The sequence below is a fragment of the Perognathus longimembris genome, chromosome 6 (assembly GCF_023159225.1).
Source record: "Perognathus longimembris pacificus isolate PPM17 chromosome 6, ASM2315922v1, whole genome shotgun sequence".
NCBI lineage: Eukaryota > Metazoa > Chordata > Mammalia > Rodentia > Heteromyidae > Perognathus > Perognathus longimembris.
Window position 1 is genome coordinate 83,017,519 of NC_063166.1, and position 19,308 is coordinate 83,036,826.

Sequence of the window (19,308 nt, forward strand, 5' to 3'; positions counted from 1 at the left end):
TGTGGGGTCTTGGGAGCAGCCTTGTAGAAGTGTCCTTCCCCACGGAGGCTCGTGCTGGCTGACCCGGGGGAAGGCAGCTGGGGGGGGGGGGCTCCTCCCAGTCCCCCTGGGCCAGGCAGCTCCCTCCCATGCCAGGGGCACACACACGGCTTGGGTTGTCTGTGCGAGGAAGGACAGGGTGACTGCGGTGCCAGGCTCCCGGGAGGCCATCGGGGGCCCCTCGGGAGGCGGTCGGGCAGGGTCCCTTGTTACAGATCCTGCAGCCCCTCTGCCGACCCTCCTGGCTTAGGAATTCCAGCCACGGTGCTCACCCAGACATGGAGGCCATAGCAGAGTCCTGTAAATGGTTATTGATTGAATTTTTAAATTGATAATCTAAGCTTGGAATGACACAGCTCCCTCTTGAAGAGAGCCGCCTGTTTTATTTGCAGGTGTGCAGACCTGGCTTTAATTTCGTTCTCCCCCTGGTTTGCATGTTCCCCTCTCTAGTCCTAAACCGCTGGCACCGGCAGCAATAAATACTGATAAAATCAAAAGGGATTTTTTACCATTGGACAGTTTATGCCCAGAGAGATGGCTTATACCTACATAACACAGAAGGGGGAAAAATGAAGGCTCTCCAACGATCCGTGAAAACCTAAGTGCTTTCAGACAAACCCTAGGAACGGAATTGCTATCGAAAGGTATCAGCGGCCCGCTTGCAGAATCCGAGTCGGATAGCACCGAGTGCGGCAAGCGCTCACAACTAAATAGCCCTTCAAATTAATTTGAAAACAAGCTCCTGTGTGTGCACTCGGGTGTGTGCGCAGTGTAAGGACCATATGTAAGGAGCCTGACAGTTTTCAAGCGGTGCCTTTATTTTTGTGCACACAAATCTTTCTGTTTGCAAACTCAATCCATGCCAAAATGCACTGCCATTTGTCACTTGCAGCTCCTTCTCAAAAATAATTGGCCCGCGTACAGAATTCTGGTTGTGTTCCATAAAAATCCTTGGTTTAAAAGAAGGAAAAAAAAATCCCGAGGAGGGGCCATTTGGCTTTCAGGTCATTGAGGTCACCCCTCCCTCCGGAGCGGCATTTGACCTCTGGGACCTTGGTGGGCAAGGTGTTCCCCCGACACTCCTGCCTCCTGCTGCGGAGCCCTGCGTGTCCCGGGAGTGGAGGGGGAGTGGGTAGAACTTGGGGGTTCATGGAAAGGTTTCTCTAGGAGGAGACTGATCTTAATGACACTCGGGGCCATGTTGGCTGTTGCTGAGGAGGAATGTCTCAGGGCCGTGCAGGAGCAGAATCGTGGGTGGACTGTCCCCTGGCAGGAGCAGAATCGTGGGTGGACTGTCCCCTGGCAGGAGCAGAATCGTGGGTGGACTGTCCCCTGGCAGGAGCAGAATCGTGGGTGGACTGTCCCCTGTACAGCGCAATGGACGGGGCCAGTGGCCGGCGTGCAGTCCGGCGAGGCCAGCCGTCACTCTGGGAACACAAAGGGTCGTGGGCCCCATCTGGGTTCCCTGGCCGGCTTGGATTGGGGAGGACTTTTTCCCCTCCCCCACCAGCTCCTGTGATGGGAAGGAACCTTCCAGAGGATGTCACTGCCACCCCGTCTGCAGAGCGTGTCCGGGTCGGCTGCCCGTGTCCTGCGGAATGCTAGAGCTCTGTCTGTCCTCCCCCGAAGCCCTGTGTGCGGAGACAGCCTCAGCGGCCCAGACAAGCCCCCCTCCTGGACCACCTGCACCCCGCTGGAAAGGAGATAAACAAGACTCCGGTTCTGATGTTCCTTTTCTGTTGGGAAGGGTTGCACTGCAATGGAAGAAATGAAATGAGGGGCTGGGAACGTGGCTTAGTGGTAGAGTGCGTGCCTCGAATACAAGAAGCCCTGGGTTCGATTCCTCAGCACCACATATGCAGAAAATGGCCAGAAGTGGCGCTGTGGCTCAAGTGGCAGAGTGCTAGCCTTGAGCAAAAGGAAGCCAGGGACGGTGCTCAGGCCCTGAGTTCAAGACCCAGGACTGGCAAAAAAAAAAAAAGAAAGAAATGAAATGAGCTGCCTCCATTTCCCCACTGCCCGATGCACCTCGGGCCCAAATTTGGGGGCTTTAGAGAGGAAATGGCCCATCTGTCTCCGCCAGGTGACACTGGGAAGGCCCTGCGTCCCTGCTCATTAAAGTGAGCCTTCGAGAAGTGACAAGGTTTGGAAATGGGCGAGCTCTTGGTCTCTCCGGCTTCTCCCTGAAGGAGGGCGGCGAGGGGCGGGGGGGGGGGGGGCAGCGAGGGGCAGGGGAGGGGCGGCAGGGCAGGAAGCAGCCACGGCTCAGGCGAGAGGCAGGGGTAGGAGCCCAGTGACCCGACCGGCAGGCTCCCAGCGCTCCGGCTCCAGCTCCGGCTCCGGCTCTGGCTCCAGCCCGCACGTGTTCAGCACAAGGCTCGGCCACCAAGAACAATGGGGGTGCGGGAGACCACGTGTCCGTGGGGTGGAGGGTGGGGTCACGCCACTTGTGCAGCCTTGAAAAGAGGACAGTTTTTCATTTTGCTTTATTATTCCATTACAGAGGTATGTGGGCAAATTAAAGACACGAACACGCGCACACAGCTATGTATTCTAGTTAAAAGCGAAAACAGAAGAAGGTGGAGGAGAGGTTGTTTTGGTGAAGGTAATTACTTCAGATTTTTCTTCTTAATGGAATTAATTCATTAAAAGATGTCTGCATCCAATCTGTAGAAAAGGGAAGGAAAAGATTAGCAATGAAAATATAGCTATTATCTGACGCCATAAATATTTGCAATTATGATACCTTTGGAATGTAGCCACGATATGGATTGTTCTGATTAAAAGATGTCAGTTGAATAAAACAGTGTTGAGAAAACGTCATTTGCCGCTGGTAGATAAATGCGGAGGTTTATTTTTAAACCAGGAAACATTGATCCTGTAACAATGCCCTATTACAGTTGCTTTATTACACCACCAGGCTGATGGGGATTTAATCATTTGGCTAATGGATGTGGGTGCCCGGTGCTAGCTCCCCGTCTTGTGCCCCGCTTGCATTCTGATGAGGTGGACCAGGAGCCCAGCCCCGGCCTCTGCAGCTAGTTTGCTTTCCCCATCACCAAATAAACAGGAAACCTGTTACTTTATAGTGTTTCCCTGCAGAAAACACTGGCTAACGGGGAGACCAAGTCGGACCTCCTCACACAGTCTCATTAAAGCTTATTGCCAACAAGAATGCTAAACCTTTTATGACTTAGGAAGATGAGAAATTAGTGGACATGTCTCACACATTCTCGCTGGTTTTCTTTATACACAGACTTCGTTCTTTTTATGAACGGGCTGCACGCATTCCTATCTTTCTTTTGTGTGTGTGTGTGTTTTTCCCCTTTGTAAGAAGTAAACAAATTCAGCTCTTAACCCTCTAGCACATCATTCAATACAGCTTTTTTCCTCCACTGAATCGTTTCTGTGGATTCAGAGGTCAGAATATTGTCTATAATACTGAGGCCTTGTGTACAAACTGCTTTTGTGCTTTTCATCATTATACGTTTAGCAAACATACAATAAGTTCCTTCTCTATGTTAGCTACTCCTGTGAAGGGATGAGAAATTAATCAGTGGAAGCGATTTGTTTTTTCTTTTAATTTTTTATTCAGAAGCAGACTAATGTGGCATTCAACCTCATCAAAAAAAAAATTGGTTCCCATTTTTACCACAAGCATTTCTTCCTCTTTCTTTCTCTCTCTCTCTCTCTCTCACCCTCTCTGCCTGCCTCTCTTCTCTGTCTCATTACTAATAGCTTATAAACTGCTGCCATGGAAATTACTGTAAGAAGCTCAAAATTCATCTATTTGAATGTCCCTTTTACCTCCTTTTTCCTTTTTTGAGTGAAGAAGTAATTTCAGTAACGTATGCTGTTTCCGGCCTACCTTTACATCTTTTTTCCTGTCTTGTAAAAGATCTCTGTAGCTTGTGATGTGGATGTTTATTCTGACAGCAGTGTACGTTAACATGTTAGGATTTGAGTATTTTAAGAGATGTCTTAGGATGTCTTCCTTTTCATAATTTTCCTTTATGTGTTTAAGTTGTATTTCCTGTTTTGACATGGAACTCGTTTACAGAGTCGGTGCAGGAAAGGACTCTTTATCACCGCGCGTTTTGGTTATCTGATGGTCGTAAATTCCTGGGTGTGCGGCTGACTTTATGTTTCCTGGCGGGAAGGAGACGTATGTCTGCGGTGTCCGGCTGGAGCCCTGCTCCCCGCACGGCCCGCGTGGGCCTGGTGCAATCCGCCCTGCTGCCGCAGCAACTTCGGCGCGCGCTGCCTCCGGATTATGTTCAATAAATTCGGTGCCCTGAATCTATTTAAAGGATGCTTCCGTGTGAAATGATTTTGAGTTGGTGGCTTAAGCACATTTAGAGAAGCTCTGGAGAATGTTCTGACGGAGCTCATTGCAGTTCTACTCTCACCTCTTCTTGGGAACATGAAATCAGATTAAATGAGAGAAAATCACAGATATTCTGTACCAGAAAACGGATTTAAGAGCTCATTGAGGTCAGCTTGACGATGAAGCTGCTGCCCGGGGCTGGAGACGGGGAGGGGAGGGCATCTGGCGGGGAGGCCGGGGGGGGGGGGGGGGACTGGAGACGGGGAGGGGAGGGCATCTGGCGGGGAGGCCGGGGGGCTGGAGACGGGGAGGGGAGGGCATCTGGCGGGGAGGCCGGGGGGGGGGGCTGGAGACGGGGAGGGGAGGGCATCTGGCGGGGAGGCCGGGGGGGGGCTGGAGATGGGGAGGGGAGGGCATCTGGCGGGGAGGCCGGGGGGGGGGGCTGGAGACGGGAGGGGAGGGCATCTGGCGGGGAGGCCGGGGGGGGGGGCTGGAGACGGGGAGGGGAGGGCATCTGGCGGGGAGGCCGGGGGGGGGGGGCTGGAGACGGGGAGGGGGAGGGCATCTGGCGGGGAGGCCGGTGGGGGGGGGGGCTGGAGACGGGGAGGGGAGGCATCTGGTGGGGAGGTCTGTGTCTGCGCCTTTGAAAGGTGGGCTGGCTGCTGGCTGCGACACGTGGCCAGTGGTTCCTTAGTTCAGAGGGACCTGGTGAAAGCCAGTGGAAACATCAAGCTGTTCCTAGCCGTCGCCCCGGCAGGTGCTGAGACACGAGGGAATCCGGATCCACGCATCAAGGCAGCGTCCTCCCTCCAGAGACAGGCAGGACTTGCCATGTCTTTTCCACGTGTGCCCCGGTCCTGTGTTTTCGTCATCACAAGCAGCGGCGTGCTGCCGGCCCTGTCACGCTTGGCGCCCTCTTGGCTTTGAAACCCGTCTTGGGGCCCCTCTTCGCGCCAGCACGCCCGGCGTTGCTGTCACTCCCTCCCGTGGCGCTTCCTCGGGTGGCGTTGCGGGTGATTCACTGCGGCCACCGCGGCGCGTTCGTTGCGGTTCCTCGCCTTGCTTCTGCACACAGCCGCAGAGAGCAGCCCTGCACAGCTCGAGACCACGTCGGGTCGGTCAGGGAGGAGAGGGGGAGGGCTGGGCCTCCCGTCTAGACCCCTGCGTGCCGCGTCGCCCTCAGCTCGTCTTCCCTCTCGTGCACGTTCACGCGGTGGTGCCTTGGGTTGAGTGGGCATCGAGCCGTTAGGAAGCCCCATGCTGACCTGCGCGGGGCTGCAGGGCGAGGGGGAAAGGCCTGCAGCTAGAGGGGCTGGAGCCGAACCCGGGGAGGAGAGGCGGGGGGGGGGGGGATGCAAGCGTGCCTTACTCCACTGCTCCGCCCATCACACCGCAGCCAACTTTTTTTTTTTCCTGGGTACCAGTCAGTAGCAGGGTTTGAAACTCAGGGCCTGGGCACTGTTGCTTACGTTCTCTTCTCAAGGCTGGCACTCTACCCCTTGAGCCACAGCTCCGCTGCCAGCCTTCTGCCTGTTCCAGAGCTGAACGTCTCCTGGGCTCTCCTGCCCCGGCTGGTTTGAAACTGCAAAACCTGCGATCTCGGCGTGAGGAGCCAGGCCCGAGCCCGGGACACAGCACCCACCCAGCCTTAGGACGGAACCGTCCAGAGCTATGGGGTGCCGGGATTGGGGGTGGGGGGTGGGGGTGGCAGGGCTGGCGTTCACAGAGGTCACGTCCCTGACCACACCCCCCACCAGGCGCTGGGAGGACAGGAGAGCTAAGACAAGGGCAAGGGGTGTGGGGCACAACAACAAAAGGAGTTGGGGAGCAGCAGCTGCTCTTTGTTCGTGCATTAGAAAGCAGCCTGCTGCTCCGGATCTGTCAGGTCTTGTAATGGGGTGATAGCCCCCTCAACCACTGAAAACACCCTCCAAGCCTGCACTTAAAGCCCAGGCTTTCTGTCTTCAAGTAGAACTCCTGTTTCTGTTTTCTCAGCAATGTTTGACCACTAAAATCACTTCAAAGAAGAAAAGAAAGAGTAAAAAGTTGGAGAAGACACAAAATGCATGTTATGGACTTTTTTTTTTATGTTTTTGAAAAATTGTACCTTTATGCTACTTCAAAAAATGTTAAGAAATTGTGTGGGGCAGGAAGCTGTTCAAAGCCAAGCCAAGAGCTGCGGCGCCGAGTTAACCCCTTCCTCGGCCACTCTGCTCCACACCGAGAATCTCCCGCCGGGCGCGCGGTGAGCAGGGGCGCAGCCCGGCCAGGCCCCTGCTCCTCCACATCTGTGCTTCTTGCTCAGACTTGCGAGCTCTCCGGCATCTTGTTACCCCACTGGCGGCGACTGCAGACGGTCGGCACCCCCAGCACGAGACCCCTCCCCCGGCCGTGTGCGGGGCTGGCTGGATTGCTTGGAGGCAAGTATTCCTAACAGGGTGATGATGAAAACCAGGAGTCCACGTCACCCGGGGCTTTACCCCCGAGAGACCCTGGCCCTCGAGGGTGAACTGCTTTCCCTGCGTTCGCCTGTATCTCCCAAACTCATGTGCGTCTCGTCTCGGTTTTCCGCGTCTAGATATTCTCATTGGTTTTCTCCAGGAGAGATACAGGATGGGTTCTTCATCTTTCTCTCCACCCTGTCCCAAGCACACATTTCTTCTTCCCTCCTTTCTTAGGAGTCAGATCATTTTTGCTTATTTCTCTATCCTTGTGCCTGGCTAAAATGCCTAGAACACTGTTTACAGTTTCGTGATTGTGTTTACCCTCTATGCATAATCCTTGTTTTCCTTGGACTTAATAAATACCTCAAGAGTTTTCCTTTCCTATGTATAATGAATTCAGTAACAATCCCTGATTGAAAAAAAAATCTCAAAACCTGTCTATCAGGAAGTTTCTCAGAGAAATCCCGTGTTCTTTGTTCTCCTGTGGGCTGACTGCTGTCTGGACTGGCTACAGTACACTTAAGTATTCTTGTGAGACCTTTGTGTGTGTGTGTGTGTCTTTTGGTTGAATTCCCTTTTTAAAAATTCCCCTAGTTGCCTCCTTGCAACCCTCATTCTTGTGTTGTATATCCTTTATCAGATCTCGGAGAAAGGACATAATTTTTCTGTGAATTTGCATATCTGAAAATGCCCCGTTCTGCCTTCTTGCTAGACCAGACAGTTGCGCTGGGTATAAAGAAAAAGGTTGAAAATCCTTGTTCCGCTGGTTTCGAGCTTCTGACACTGTTCCCGAATATCTAATGCCATCCCGTTCTTCCTCCTTTTTGATTTCTGGAGGAAACAACTTGAATCTTCAAGCACTCTTTCTGCTAGTATACTTGCAGTTTTTAAGAGTTTGTTCTTTTCTGGTGATGTTTTATTGTTAGATCCTTATCATTTCCACTGGCCACAGTAGAAGGTGGTGGTGGTTGTTTTAAACAGTGCTGGGAATTGAACCCAGACCTTGTAACCTGGTCCTTGCTAGGCAAGGGTTCGCCCACTCAGTCCCTGAGCCACACACCCCTGCCCTGCAATTCTTTTTTTTTTTTGTTTTTTTGCTAGTCCTAGACTTTGAACTCAGGGCCTGAGCACTGTCCCCAGCTTCTTTTTTGCTCAAGGCTAGCACTCTGCCACTTGAGCCACAGCGCCACTTCTGGCCATTTTCTATATATGTGGTGCTGGGGAATCGAACTCAGGGCTTCATGTATAGGAGTCAAGCACTCTTGCCACTAGGCCATATTCCCAGCCCCAAAGTTATTTCAATTTTTCTTTAATTTTTTTGTGTTTATATGGTACCAAGGAATTGAACCCAGGGCCTTATGCATGCTGGGCAAGCACTCTACCACTAAGCCACATTCCCTGCAGGGAAGTTTGGCCTAGCTTGAGAGAGCTTTGTTTGTTTATTTATTTTTTTATTGTCAGTCCTGGGGCATGGACTCAGGGCCTGGGCACTGTCCCTGCTTCTTTTTGCTCAAGGCTAGCACTCCACTTCTTGAGCCACAGCGCCACTTCCGGCTCTTTTCTATATATGTGGTGCTGGGGCATCGAACCCAGGGCTTCATGTATACAAGGCGAGCACTTTACCACCAGGCCATATTCCCAGCCCTGTAATTCTTTATTGTGTATGTTGTTTATAGTCGTTCTACGTGGAACGACTTTCCTTTCCTTTTCCCTCCTTTCCCCCCCTCCATTTGCTGGGCCCCCAACCAAGTTCCCTGTGTCTTTCCAGTGAACTCCACCCTGGGCCACGGTGGTCCTCAGCCTCCTGCCAGCCACAGTGTGCTCCCTCTTGGGATCCAGGTGGAGAGGGAGTTCTTCACTGACACCCTGTACTGGGAATGTCCTGTGTACTGCTTGTGTGTTTTGGGCATGAAGCCTTACCCTGGCCTTTGCCAAATCCAAAGGCCCAGGCCAGGGTTCCACTTTTGGTTCCTGGTGAGGTTAGGGGGCCAGTCCCAGGGGTGGGTGCCCCCTGCCACTTAACACTAAATCTTTGTGCTGAACCCTTGGTGTCCAGGCCTGCTGCTCCCCTGTCGTCTAAGGAGCTAGGTCCTGGAGGACTCTGAGCCCCCACCCCCATCCCCACCCCCACCCCGCTTTCTCGGTCTAGGGTCAGTGATAAGCTTCAGTCTGCCCTCTAGGTCCCCAGAGCTGGCTGACATCTGGGCTCTGCTCTTCTTCTTGGGGCCTGTGGCTCTGTGTTCTGTTCTTCCCCTGGGACCTTGGCAGGGAGGTGAAAGCAGGTCCCCCCCACACCCCTCACCCCCACTCAGCTGGGAGCCAGACGGTCTTCTGGGGCTTCGTGCTTGTGATTACACGCAGGTCGTACCAAAATGGCATCATCCATTTAAACAGGAGTGGCTGTTGGGTTGCTTTTCTTTTTCCTTCTTAAGGATCAAAAACTAACCAATGTAGGACTGACAGCGATCGACTTCTAATCACCCGTGCAAGTAAATGCCGCAGCAAGGGAGAGACAGTCCCCAATGAATTCCATTTTTGTCCTTTACAAGTTTGGTCTTTCTCTGACCCAGGTGGCTGGACTGCTCCAGGAAACCATCTGGATGTTTTATGAGTGAGAAGCTGAGGGGTCGGGCAAAGGTGAGCCAGGGCAAAGGGTGGGACATTGTCTCAGGGGGCTGAGGTGCCCCGCCCCATCTTCTGGCCTTTGTAGAATGAGAAGCTTGAGAGACTCTAGGGACCTGTGCCAGGCCCTGTGGCCCCTGTTTAGGGGCTATTGTCTTCCAAGTCCTGGAAGTAGATAGGAATTCTGGAGGCCATAAGTCTCTGCTTGGCTGTCTCTTGTTAGGATAGTCGGCAGGAGCTGACTCTCAGCTGATGCTGGCTGGGTGTTAGGTCAGCTTGGTGGCTGGATTCGGGGCGTTCAGTCACTCCACCAGTGTTTACTGATCCTGATCCCGTCTGCACCCTGTAGGGCCCCCGGGGGGGACAGGAAGAGGGGGCCACTGCCCCTGGCCCGCAGCTCGGTCTAGAGGAGGGGAGCAAGATGCAGGTACTGAGCAATAATCAAAGAGGAGAGGAGAGAGGGCAGGAGAGGCGCAGCCAGGACCCCGGAGGAGCGAGCAGGGGCGAGAGGCCTGCCTGCCTGGGGGGGGGGGCGGGCAGGTGCGGCTGGCTCCTAGCCATCCACCCACGCAAGGGGGGCCCCGGGGGTGCAGACCCGCCAGCCCGCCAGCCCCCCACCCTCCCAGGCCGTGGGGAGCGGGTGGGCGGGGAAGTCAAGGCGGTGGCCGTGCTCAGCCCCCCCACGCGAGAACGGCCCCGCCGCGCCCCACGGGGTCTGTGCCGCTCACGGCGACCACGCAGCCCCTGCCTGGGCCCCTAACGCAATTGTGCCTCGTGCGTCACGGGCTGCAGCCTGGCCTGAGTCACTGGCTCCCGGGGGACGGGGGGGGGGGCGCCGCGTCACCCCGGCCCGCACCCGCGGGGAGGCTAGACAGACTCGCCGGGGAGAAAGGCGAGGGAAGAACTTCTTTGATAAGCAGCATCTGTTAGTTAAGAGGCCTCAACTTTTTTTTGTTGTTAAAGCTCATTTACTCTCCTGGGAGTTTCAACCCGCTGCCCCCCCTCGCCCCCCCATTTCAGAACGTGACCACACACACAATGGAGAACATCAATTTTGTTTGGTTTTGCTCTGGCTGAGGACTCGGGGCTCTGTTCCTTTGTGTAGACAAAGCTGTCTCCAGGCTTCTATGAGGGTCGGGGTGAGGGTGGAGCTCGGCCTCTGAGATGAGCCCCCCTCCCCCCCAAACTCCCCCGGCTGGGACACGGGCAAGGGCTCTGGCCCCCCCCTTCCTCGGGAGGAAGGGGCCTGGCGCCTGGCCCTCGGCCTTTTCCTATGTGCACTGGTTCTGGTCAGAGGGCGGGAGGGGGCGAGGCCCAGACCAGCAGCGGCTCTGCCCCCGGCCCCCACCCCCCACCCGCCCCTCTGCCCCAGAGCCCCACCACGAGATTCTCCCTGCTCTACCAGGCCAGCTCCCGCCCTCTGTGTGTGTGTATGTGTGCGTGTGTGTGTGTGTGTGTGTGTGAGAGAGAGAGGGGGGGGAGAGAGAGAGAGAGAGAGGGAGAGAGAGAGCCCCGCTGCGCCCAGTCTCTGTGAGGCCCAGGCCTGTCCAACAGTGACACAGTGGAGTCATGGGCTAGATGGCAGCACAGGAAAAAGAGGCTGCTTTCTGGGGGACCCTGATGGTGGGCATCTTGGTGGGGGGGAGCTGAGTGGGGGGAGAGGGGCATGTGCAAAGGCCCCAAGGCAGCAACTGCTCAGGAAGGGGGGGTCGGGGGGGAGGGAGGGGCACGAGGGCTAGAGCTGGAGTTTTCCTCTGAGCCTGGGGCCAGTCCCCAGGAGGGCTGCGATTAGGACTGGGGGAGGGGATGGGGAGGGGACCGGGGGAGGGGTGGGGGGAGGGGTCGGGGAGGGGACTGGGGGAGGGGGGCGGGGGAGGGGGACGGGCGGGGGAGGGGACAGGCCCGGGAGCGGGCGGGGCGCAGCTCACAGTTCCCCTCCAGTGGTTTTATTCTCCTTCACACCTTGCCGGGCAGCCCCTCCGCTCCCTTCCTGGAGATCCATAATCCCCTTGGTTGACTTTTAATAACCAGCGGAGAACATTTTTCAGGCTGTTTAATTTTATTAAAAGATTCAAATTTGATGATACACGGTGGCTTGGCTGCTTCAAGCCCGCCACACAAGACTTGCTCAGCCACGGGCCAAGTCTTGACACCCCCGTTACCCCCACCAGAAGACACCCCCCCCTGCAGATCTAAGGCTGTAATAATCTCATTATTTCTTGCACTTTGGTAAACATGCCAGGAACACTTGTAGCCGTTTGAGGCCCACCGAGAGCAGTAAGTTGGTGTGGTGGTTTTTTTCTTTCTTTAGAAGAATGGGTAATAAGTTAGAGCAATTTCAGTGGGCTGATTGAACCCCACACAATCGCGGGAGGACGAGGGTTTCTCTGAAAGCATCATTAGTGTCGCACAAGATTGTTCGAGACCTGTCACATGAGCCAGAGGCGGATGAGCCGGCGGCCGGGTCCACAGCCCCCCAAATCCTTGAGCCCCAGGATGCCAGTTAATCTTGTGGTGCACAAATGAAGGCCCCCGAGAGGCCCCCTCCGCCCCCGTCCCCCCCCCCCCGCCCCCGCGTCCTGGCTGGAACGGCGCCCGCCTCTCCCCAGCAGCTGCCCGGGACAGGGCGAGCGGGGCGCCGGGCCAAGCATCCCGGTTCTCACGGGGCGGAAGGGGGGCCGCACGGAGCCCCCGCGCCCCCCCCCCGGGGGAGCAAGGAGGCAGGTGGGCTGATGACGGGGCGCGGCCTGATGCTATCATTAGGATTGATTATTTTCCAAGCCCGAGTGCCCCCCCCCCCCCCGCCTTCCCACAGACCTGTCCCCCGCAGCTGGGGGGGGGGGGCTGCAGGGCGGGTGAGGCTTCGAGGCCACTGTGTGTGTGTGGGGGGGGGGGGGGACTGAGCCTCTTCGCTGGACGGAGGCCTCTCCGTGTGCACACAGGCCCAGCTCCGCAGCGTGGCCGGCCCGAGGTCAGACTCGCGGAAGCACAGGCAGGTGCGGGCAGAGGCCCGGGGGCGAGGAGAGCGTACCCGCGGTTCCACACACACCCTTTGCTCTTGTTTATTTGTTTTGTTTTTTGGCCAGTCCTGGGCCTTGAACTCAGGGCCTGAGCACTGTCCCTGGCTTCCTTTTGCTCAAGGCTAGCACTCTGCCACTTGAGCCACGGCGCACTTCTGGCGTTTTCTGTATATGCGGTGCTGGGGAATCGAACCCAGGGCTTCCCGTGTACGAGGCGAGCGTTCTACCACTGGGCCACATTCCCAGCCCCCCACACGCTTTGCTCTTACCGGGGCTCCACGCAGGGCAGGAGGGAGAGGGGGAAACGTCGAGGGTGAGCTGTGGAATCGGTTCAGGCGTTTTGACTGATTGGTCAGTCACGGGGCTTGAACTCCGGGGCTGGGCACCGTCCCCGAGCTCTTCGGCCTTGAGCCACAGCGCCACGTCCGTTGTTCCGGTGGTCCGTGGGGGATCAGAGTCTCACGGGCTTTCGTGCCCGGGCTGGCTTTGAACCGCCGTCCTCAGCTCTCAGCCTCCCGAGGGGCCGGGCTGACGGGCGGGAGCCTCGGGGCCGGGGGGAGAGGCGGTGGGTTTTGTTTGTTGGGTGTCGCGTGTCCGCCTTCTGGAAGCTGTTCTTCTTTATTGCTGGGGTAGACCATTGTTTCTGGGGATTGACGGCGGCTTCTTCCATGCCCCCCCCCCGCCCCCCCCCCCCCCCGGGGAGGACATCTCCCCGACGGCGCGCACGCCTGGCCCGGCCGCCGGCGTCCTGCCTCTCAATCACCGAAATGGCTCCGGGCCGCGGCCGGCGGAGCCCGGGCCCCGGGCGAGCCGCCGCCCCTCCGCCCTCCCCACCCAGAGAGGACGCAGTGCGGGGGGGGGGGGGCGGCAATCAGACACAGCGCCCGGCCGCCCCACGGCCACTCAGGCCCCGCAGCCCGGAACGTCGCCCGCCCAAATCAGACGCGAGACGGAGGGCACTGAGAGCCCGCGCTGATTTCCTGATTACGAGGGGCCTCGTCGCCATCCTCTTCCGCTCCTCGGGGGGGGGGGGCGGAGGGGGGGGGCGGGGGGGAGGGGGGGACCGCGGACAAGCTTGGGGTCGGTGTCGTCTTCACGGCTGCCCGGGGGCCGGCACAGGCTAACCCTGTGCTCCCGGAGGCCCGAGGGCCTGGCGTGCGCGTGCGCAGTGCAGGCGGGGGTGGGGGAGGGGGGGCGGGGGGGGGCGGGGGGGAGGGGGGCGGGAGGGAGGGGGGGACCGCGGACAAGCTTGGGGGTCGGTGTCGTCTTCACGGCTGCCCGGGGGCCGGCACAGGCTAACCCTGTGCTCCCGGAGGCCGAGGGCCTGGCGTGCGCGTGCGCAGTGCAGGCGGGGGTGGGGGAGGGGGGGAGGGGGGGCGGGGGGAGGGGGGGACCGCGGACAAGCTTGGGGTCGGTGTCGTCTTCACGGCTGCCCGGGGGCCGGCACAGGCTAACCCTGTGCTCCCGGAGGCCGAGGGCCTGGAGTGCGCTGTGCGCAGTGCAGGGGGGGGTGGGGGGAGGGGGGGGACGGGGCTTGAGGGGTCCAGACGGCCGAGGCCGCGCCCGCCGGCCGCCACTCAGACTTTGCTCACCCCCAGCGGGCGGGGGCCGGCCCTGCCCCCCAGGCTCCGTGCTTTCTTATGTTCTGTATTTCGTCGGTCGTGGGGCTTGAACTCGGGGCCTGGGCGCCGTCCCTGAGCTGTTTCGCTCAAGCCTAGCGCTCTACCTCTCTGAGCCACAGCGCCATTTCCCGTTTTCTGGGGGTTCACTGGAGATAGGAGTCTCAAGGGCTTTCCTGTCCGGGCCGGCTTGGAACCGCGATCCTCAGCTCGCAGCCTCCTGGGTAGCGGGGGACGGCAGGCTGTGCGCCGCCGGTGCCGGGTTCGGGTGATGCGGACGTGCCCGGCGGCCTGGGAATGGAGGCGGAACGCCTGCTCGTGTTCACACGCGCTTCACACGCGCAGGATGGATGGAGAACAATAGACAGCAAGGCCGGGCCCAGGCCCCGGTGCCAGACCCCACCCCACCCCACCCCACCCCACCCGCGACCCTCCCACCCCGCCCAGCAAGCACCGGGCTGCCTGGAGCCTGGGGGGAGGGGGGGAGCTGCCTGGGAAGAAAGTTCCGGAAGTTTCTTAGCACTGTGTAGAGTGCCGTGGCTTGGGTGCAGAAGCAGCCTGATCCAGAGGCCCCCCCCACCCCCGTTCCGCCTTCCTGGTCCGGGGGTGGGGTCCCACCTAGACTCGGGGGGGCTAGCCCACAGCCCGGGGGCGGGTCAGAGCGGCGGCGCGGCTCCCCTCCCCCAGAGCTCCAGCAGATGTTTGGCAGTGGGAGCTCAGTGAGCTCACCCGGACCCGGTCCCCGGCCCTGGACCCCGACCCCAGCCCCCAGCCCCGGCCCTGGACCCCAACCCCGGACCCCAACCCCAGCCCCCAGCCCCGGCCCTGGACCCCAACCCCGGACCCCAACCCCAGCCCCCAGCCCCGGCCCTGGACCCCAACCCCGGACCCCAACCCCAGCCCCCAGCCCCGGCCCTGGACCCCAGCCCTGGACCCCGACCCCGGCCCCCAGCCCCGGCCCTGGACCCCAACCCCGGCCCCCAGCCCCGGCCCTGGACCCCAACCCCGGCCCCCAGCCCCGGCCCTGGACCCCGGCCCTGAACCCCAACCCCGGCCCCCAGCCCCGGCCCTGGACCCCAGCCCTGAACCCCAACCCCGGACCCCAGCCCCGGCCCTGGACCCCAGCCCTGAACCCCAACCCCGGACCCCAACCCCAGCCCCCAGCCCCGGCCCTGGACCCCAGCCCTAGACCCCCAACCACAGCCCCCAGCCCCGGCCCTGGACCCCAGCCCTAGACCCCAACCACAGCCCCAGCCCCGGCCCTGGACCCCAGCCCTGGACCCCAGCCCTGAACCCCAGCCCCGGCCCTGGACCCCAGCCCTGGACCCCAGCCCTGAACCCCAGCCCTGGCTGGCCCTGGCCCCGGGGCTGTCCGCAGGAGGAAGGGGCGGGGCCGGGGCTTCTCTCTTCCCCCAGGTCCTGGGAGTGGGGCGAAGGGGGTCCGGCTGGCTGCCTGGGCTCCAGTGCCCGCCTGCGAGAGCCGGGGGCCCACCGGGTAGCAGGAGAGTTGGGAGGGCTGAGGCTCGCTCTGGCCCGACGCTTCCTGCCCCAGGGCCTTTGCCCTCGCTGTGCCCACTGCTCAGACTGTTCCCCCCTCAGGGAGGCCTTCCCAACAGCACCTGGAACCCCCTGTGCCAGTTACACACACACACACACACACACACACACACACACACACACACAGCGCCCCCCCCCACGGGACACTTGCTGCCCACCCTGCCGTGTGTTTCCTTAAGGCCCCCCGTCAGCCCCGGCTGGAGGCCCCCTGATTTCCCCACCGCCCACCCAGGCCGCTCCCCCGGGGTCAGCGGCTCCCAGCTCCGTGGCCACGGCTGGAGGGCCTGGTGGAGACCTCAGGCCCATCGAGGCAGGGGAGGGGGCTGCACGTGGGTGACCAGCAGGCTTTGGGGTGCAGGCTGTTGGCAGCACAGACCTGGGTCGGAGATCCACCGGCTTTCCGTGCACGTCCGGTCCCACCGGCGACCCCCCCACCCAGGGGTGAAGCCCCGCAGGCTCTGCGCCCTCCGCCTGGCCCTCCCTGCCGGCCCCGCCCTGCGGTCTCCCGTCGCTGTGGGGGGGCACCCGGGCCAGCACGGGGCCCCCACCCCCGCTCCTGGCCACCACGGTGGATGGGGAGGGCCCGAGTCTTCCGGCTGGGGTCCAGGGAGGACAGCGGGGGGAGGGCAGGGCCAGCGAGGGTCCTGGGAAGTCCCCTCCCCCCCAGAGCTCCGCTTTCCTGTGGGGGGCTCAGGGGAAGCGGGGGGCTGCCCCTCGCGCAGCCTGACTGACGTGGGAACCCGGCCCGGTGGCGACGCGCCGGAATGGCCCTCCCCTCCCTGGGGGGCAGGAGTCCCATCCAGCAGCCCCCGGGGTCCCCGGTGGCCAGGAGGCAGGACCCCGGGGCCTCGGACCGGCCCCCCGTGTCTGATCCCCGGGCCTCGTCCGGGCGCCGGCTCCGCGGCTCCCCCTAAGGAGGGGGATGGGCTCAGCCGGCGGCCTCAGCTCCGCGGGGTGGGTGGGGGCCGGGTCGCCGCGCCCCCCCCAGCCCCGAGGCAGCCCTGCTGCTTGCCTGTGTCCCCACCCCAGCCGCGGGGCTGGCACTGTGCCACGTGGAGCCACGGCCTCTCTCCCTGTGACCGGGTGGTTCTCGGAGGTAACGGTGGCGTGGACTTTCGTGCCGAGGCTGGCTTTGAACTGCAGTCCTCAGATCTCAGCCTCCCGAGTAGCCGGGATGGCGGGCGCCAGCCAGCCGTGGGCCTCGTGGGCTCAGTGCTGTGGTTAAGACCTGTCGCCCAGGGGTGAGCTGGAGGACGGCAAGCCCACACTGCCCAGTGGAATAGTACGTGGCCCTGAACACGGCGTGCCCGCCAAATGCATTTCTCGAGGAAGTGTGTTCCGTCTGCCTCCGGCCCGGCCGAGTTCAGTGCACCGTGTGTTCCCACGGGAAATGAGCGTTTAATGACGCAAGGCGTCTGCGAGGGAGGGAGACCTGGTCTGCACACACACAGTCACGTCGGGGACCTGAGACCGCGCTGCCTCGCGGCCATTCCAGAAGCTTCTGAAGCTTGCAAAAGTGCAAACCTCCCCATCAGTGAGAGACGATTCCGTCACCGTTGCTTCACGGACGCGTTGGAGGCAGACTTTGATTTTCTTTTCCCTCCAGAAAAGTCCGCGGTTCATCAACAACGAGACAGATGGCCAGGGCCCTTTGGACAACTTTTTGGGGAGGGAGGGGGGAGGCTTTTAGACAGAGTTAAACGCGGGACCAAATTGATTTTTATCAACCATGGATTTTTAATTAACAGTAGTGTCCACTCTTTGCCATCCATTATTTACTGTTTACCCACTAATTAAAAATTATGCTGCTTTTGCACTCCTAAGAGCAGGGACATTTGAAATTAGATAGCATCGTTCAAATTACCTGCAGAATTAAATCTAGAGTGCCCAATTGCTCAGCACAGGCTCTCAGAGCTGAAAATAGGATCTTCCGTGGCCCGTGTGTTACCCGAGTCCCGCTGGGGACCGGGCTGCGCGCACCACCAACGCCCCGAGCAGCCGGGACCCCGAGGGGGGCGGCGTGGGGCTCGCCGGGCCCCGTGGCGTCCCAGCGCCTGGCTAAGGCCGCGCCAGCCTCCGGCCACCCCACGGGGGGCTCAGGGGCCCCTTGGCCAGCGGTCTTATGCGCCCCGCCTGTAACGCCGGAGAAACAGCTTCCCCGCCTGCCACGGCCAAGGGCCAGCAGTGTAATTCCCACAGCCACCTGCTTCTGCAGATGAGGAAACTGAGGCTCGGCGGGGTGGAGGGGCCCACGTGATTTACCATTATTATTGAGTGTGTATGCGTGTGCGTGTGTGTGTGTGTGCGTGCGTGCGTGTGCGTGAGCATGCCGGGCCTGGGGCTTGAATTCCTGGGTCCTCTCCCTGAGCTCCAGGCTAGCGCTCTACCACTTGAGTCACAGCTCTACTTCTGGCTTTTGGTGGTTACTTGGAGATAAGAGTCTCGTGGACTTTCCTGCCTGGGCTGGCTTTGAACTGAGATCCTCAGATCTCAGCTTCCTGAGTAGCTAGGATTATAGGTGTGAACCACTGGTGCTTGGCGTATTTATTTAATTTTTAGTACTGGGGATTTGAACTTGGGGTCCTATGCTCACTATGTTAGGAGCTCTACCACTTGAGCCCTGCCCTACTCCTTTCTGCTTTAGTCTTTTTTTTTTTTTCTTCCAGGTAGGGTCTCTTGCTTTTGCCTGGGCTGGCCTTGAACCTTCAGAGTAGCTGTGGTTACAGGTATGATCTACCATGCCCCGCTTAGACAGTAAGATATACGCAACCTCAGACTCACCTCTTTAACTGTCGTATGGCTGTGATTCAGTGACTTTCGTCCCAGTCCTGAGCCCATCCCCTCACCTGATTCCAGAACAGTCCGTGTCTCCCCCCCCCCCCCGCCCAGCAGCCGGTGATGTAGGCCCTGTCACGTCTGCATTCTGTCTGCCTCCTCCCAAGACTGCATGTGAACAGCGCCCTGTGGCCCTGTGACCCAGGCCCCCTGTCCTCCACTTCTCACCAGTCTTGCCAGCTTCCGGTGGTGGCGGGCGGTGGCCCCAGGCGTGGCCCCGGGCGTGGCCCCGGGCGTGGCCCCGGGCGTGGCCAGGTGGGGCTTCACGCCCACGTCCACCACCAGCGTTTTCTTGAAGATGCTGCGGGGAGAAGGAGTCTGGAGGGAGGAAGATGCGGCTTGCTGCCCTTGGGGCCCGAATGGGGGAGGAAAGCACCGTTTCCCTCTCCTCCGCGGCTCCCTCGGGCGGGAGGCTCGTCAAGGGAGGGGTGCAGGGGTTTGGGGTCCACCTGGGAGCACGCTCCACCCAGATGGCCCCTGGTTTCGTAGGGGCGGCAGGAAGCAGCCCTTTTGCTGGGGACGGAGCTTGAAGGGGGGCTGGAAGGCAACTTCAGCTTCAAGAATGAAAGCCGCAGGCGAGCGGCGCTCCCCCAGAGCAGCGGGCGTGGCCTGGGGCTGGGGACGGGCTGGGGGGTGGCTGGGGACGGGCTGGGGGGGCTGGGGACGGGCTGGGGGGGGCTGGGGACCGGCTGAGGGGGCTGGGGGGGCTGGGGACGGGCTGGGATGGGCTCCCGGCCTTCCTCCATGGACGGCGACCGTCCTGCTTGCTTACTCCAAACACAGTCACCATCGCAGAGCTGGGTGGCCGTGACGGCCATAGCCAGTGCCAAGGGCCACCAGAGCCG

The 19,308-nt window shown here is 60.1% G+C and overlaps 1 protein-coding gene across 1 annotated transcript; it reads left to right on the top strand.

Moving 5' to 3' along the window:
• The first annotated feature begins 1,237 nt into the window (after positions 1-1,237).
• On the top strand, positions 1,238-15,260 carry LOC125353766 (protein TsetseEP-like). The gene is made up of 5 exons (XM_048349421.1): positions 1,238-1,289; positions 6,672-6,786; positions 9,381-9,447; positions 9,782-9,859; positions 14,781-15,260. Exons 1-5 carry the CDS (start codon positions 1,238-1,240, stop codon positions 15,258-15,260), a joined length of 792 nt encoding a protein of 263 aa, XP_048205378.1.
• Positions 15,261-19,308: the final 4,048 nt, after the last annotated feature.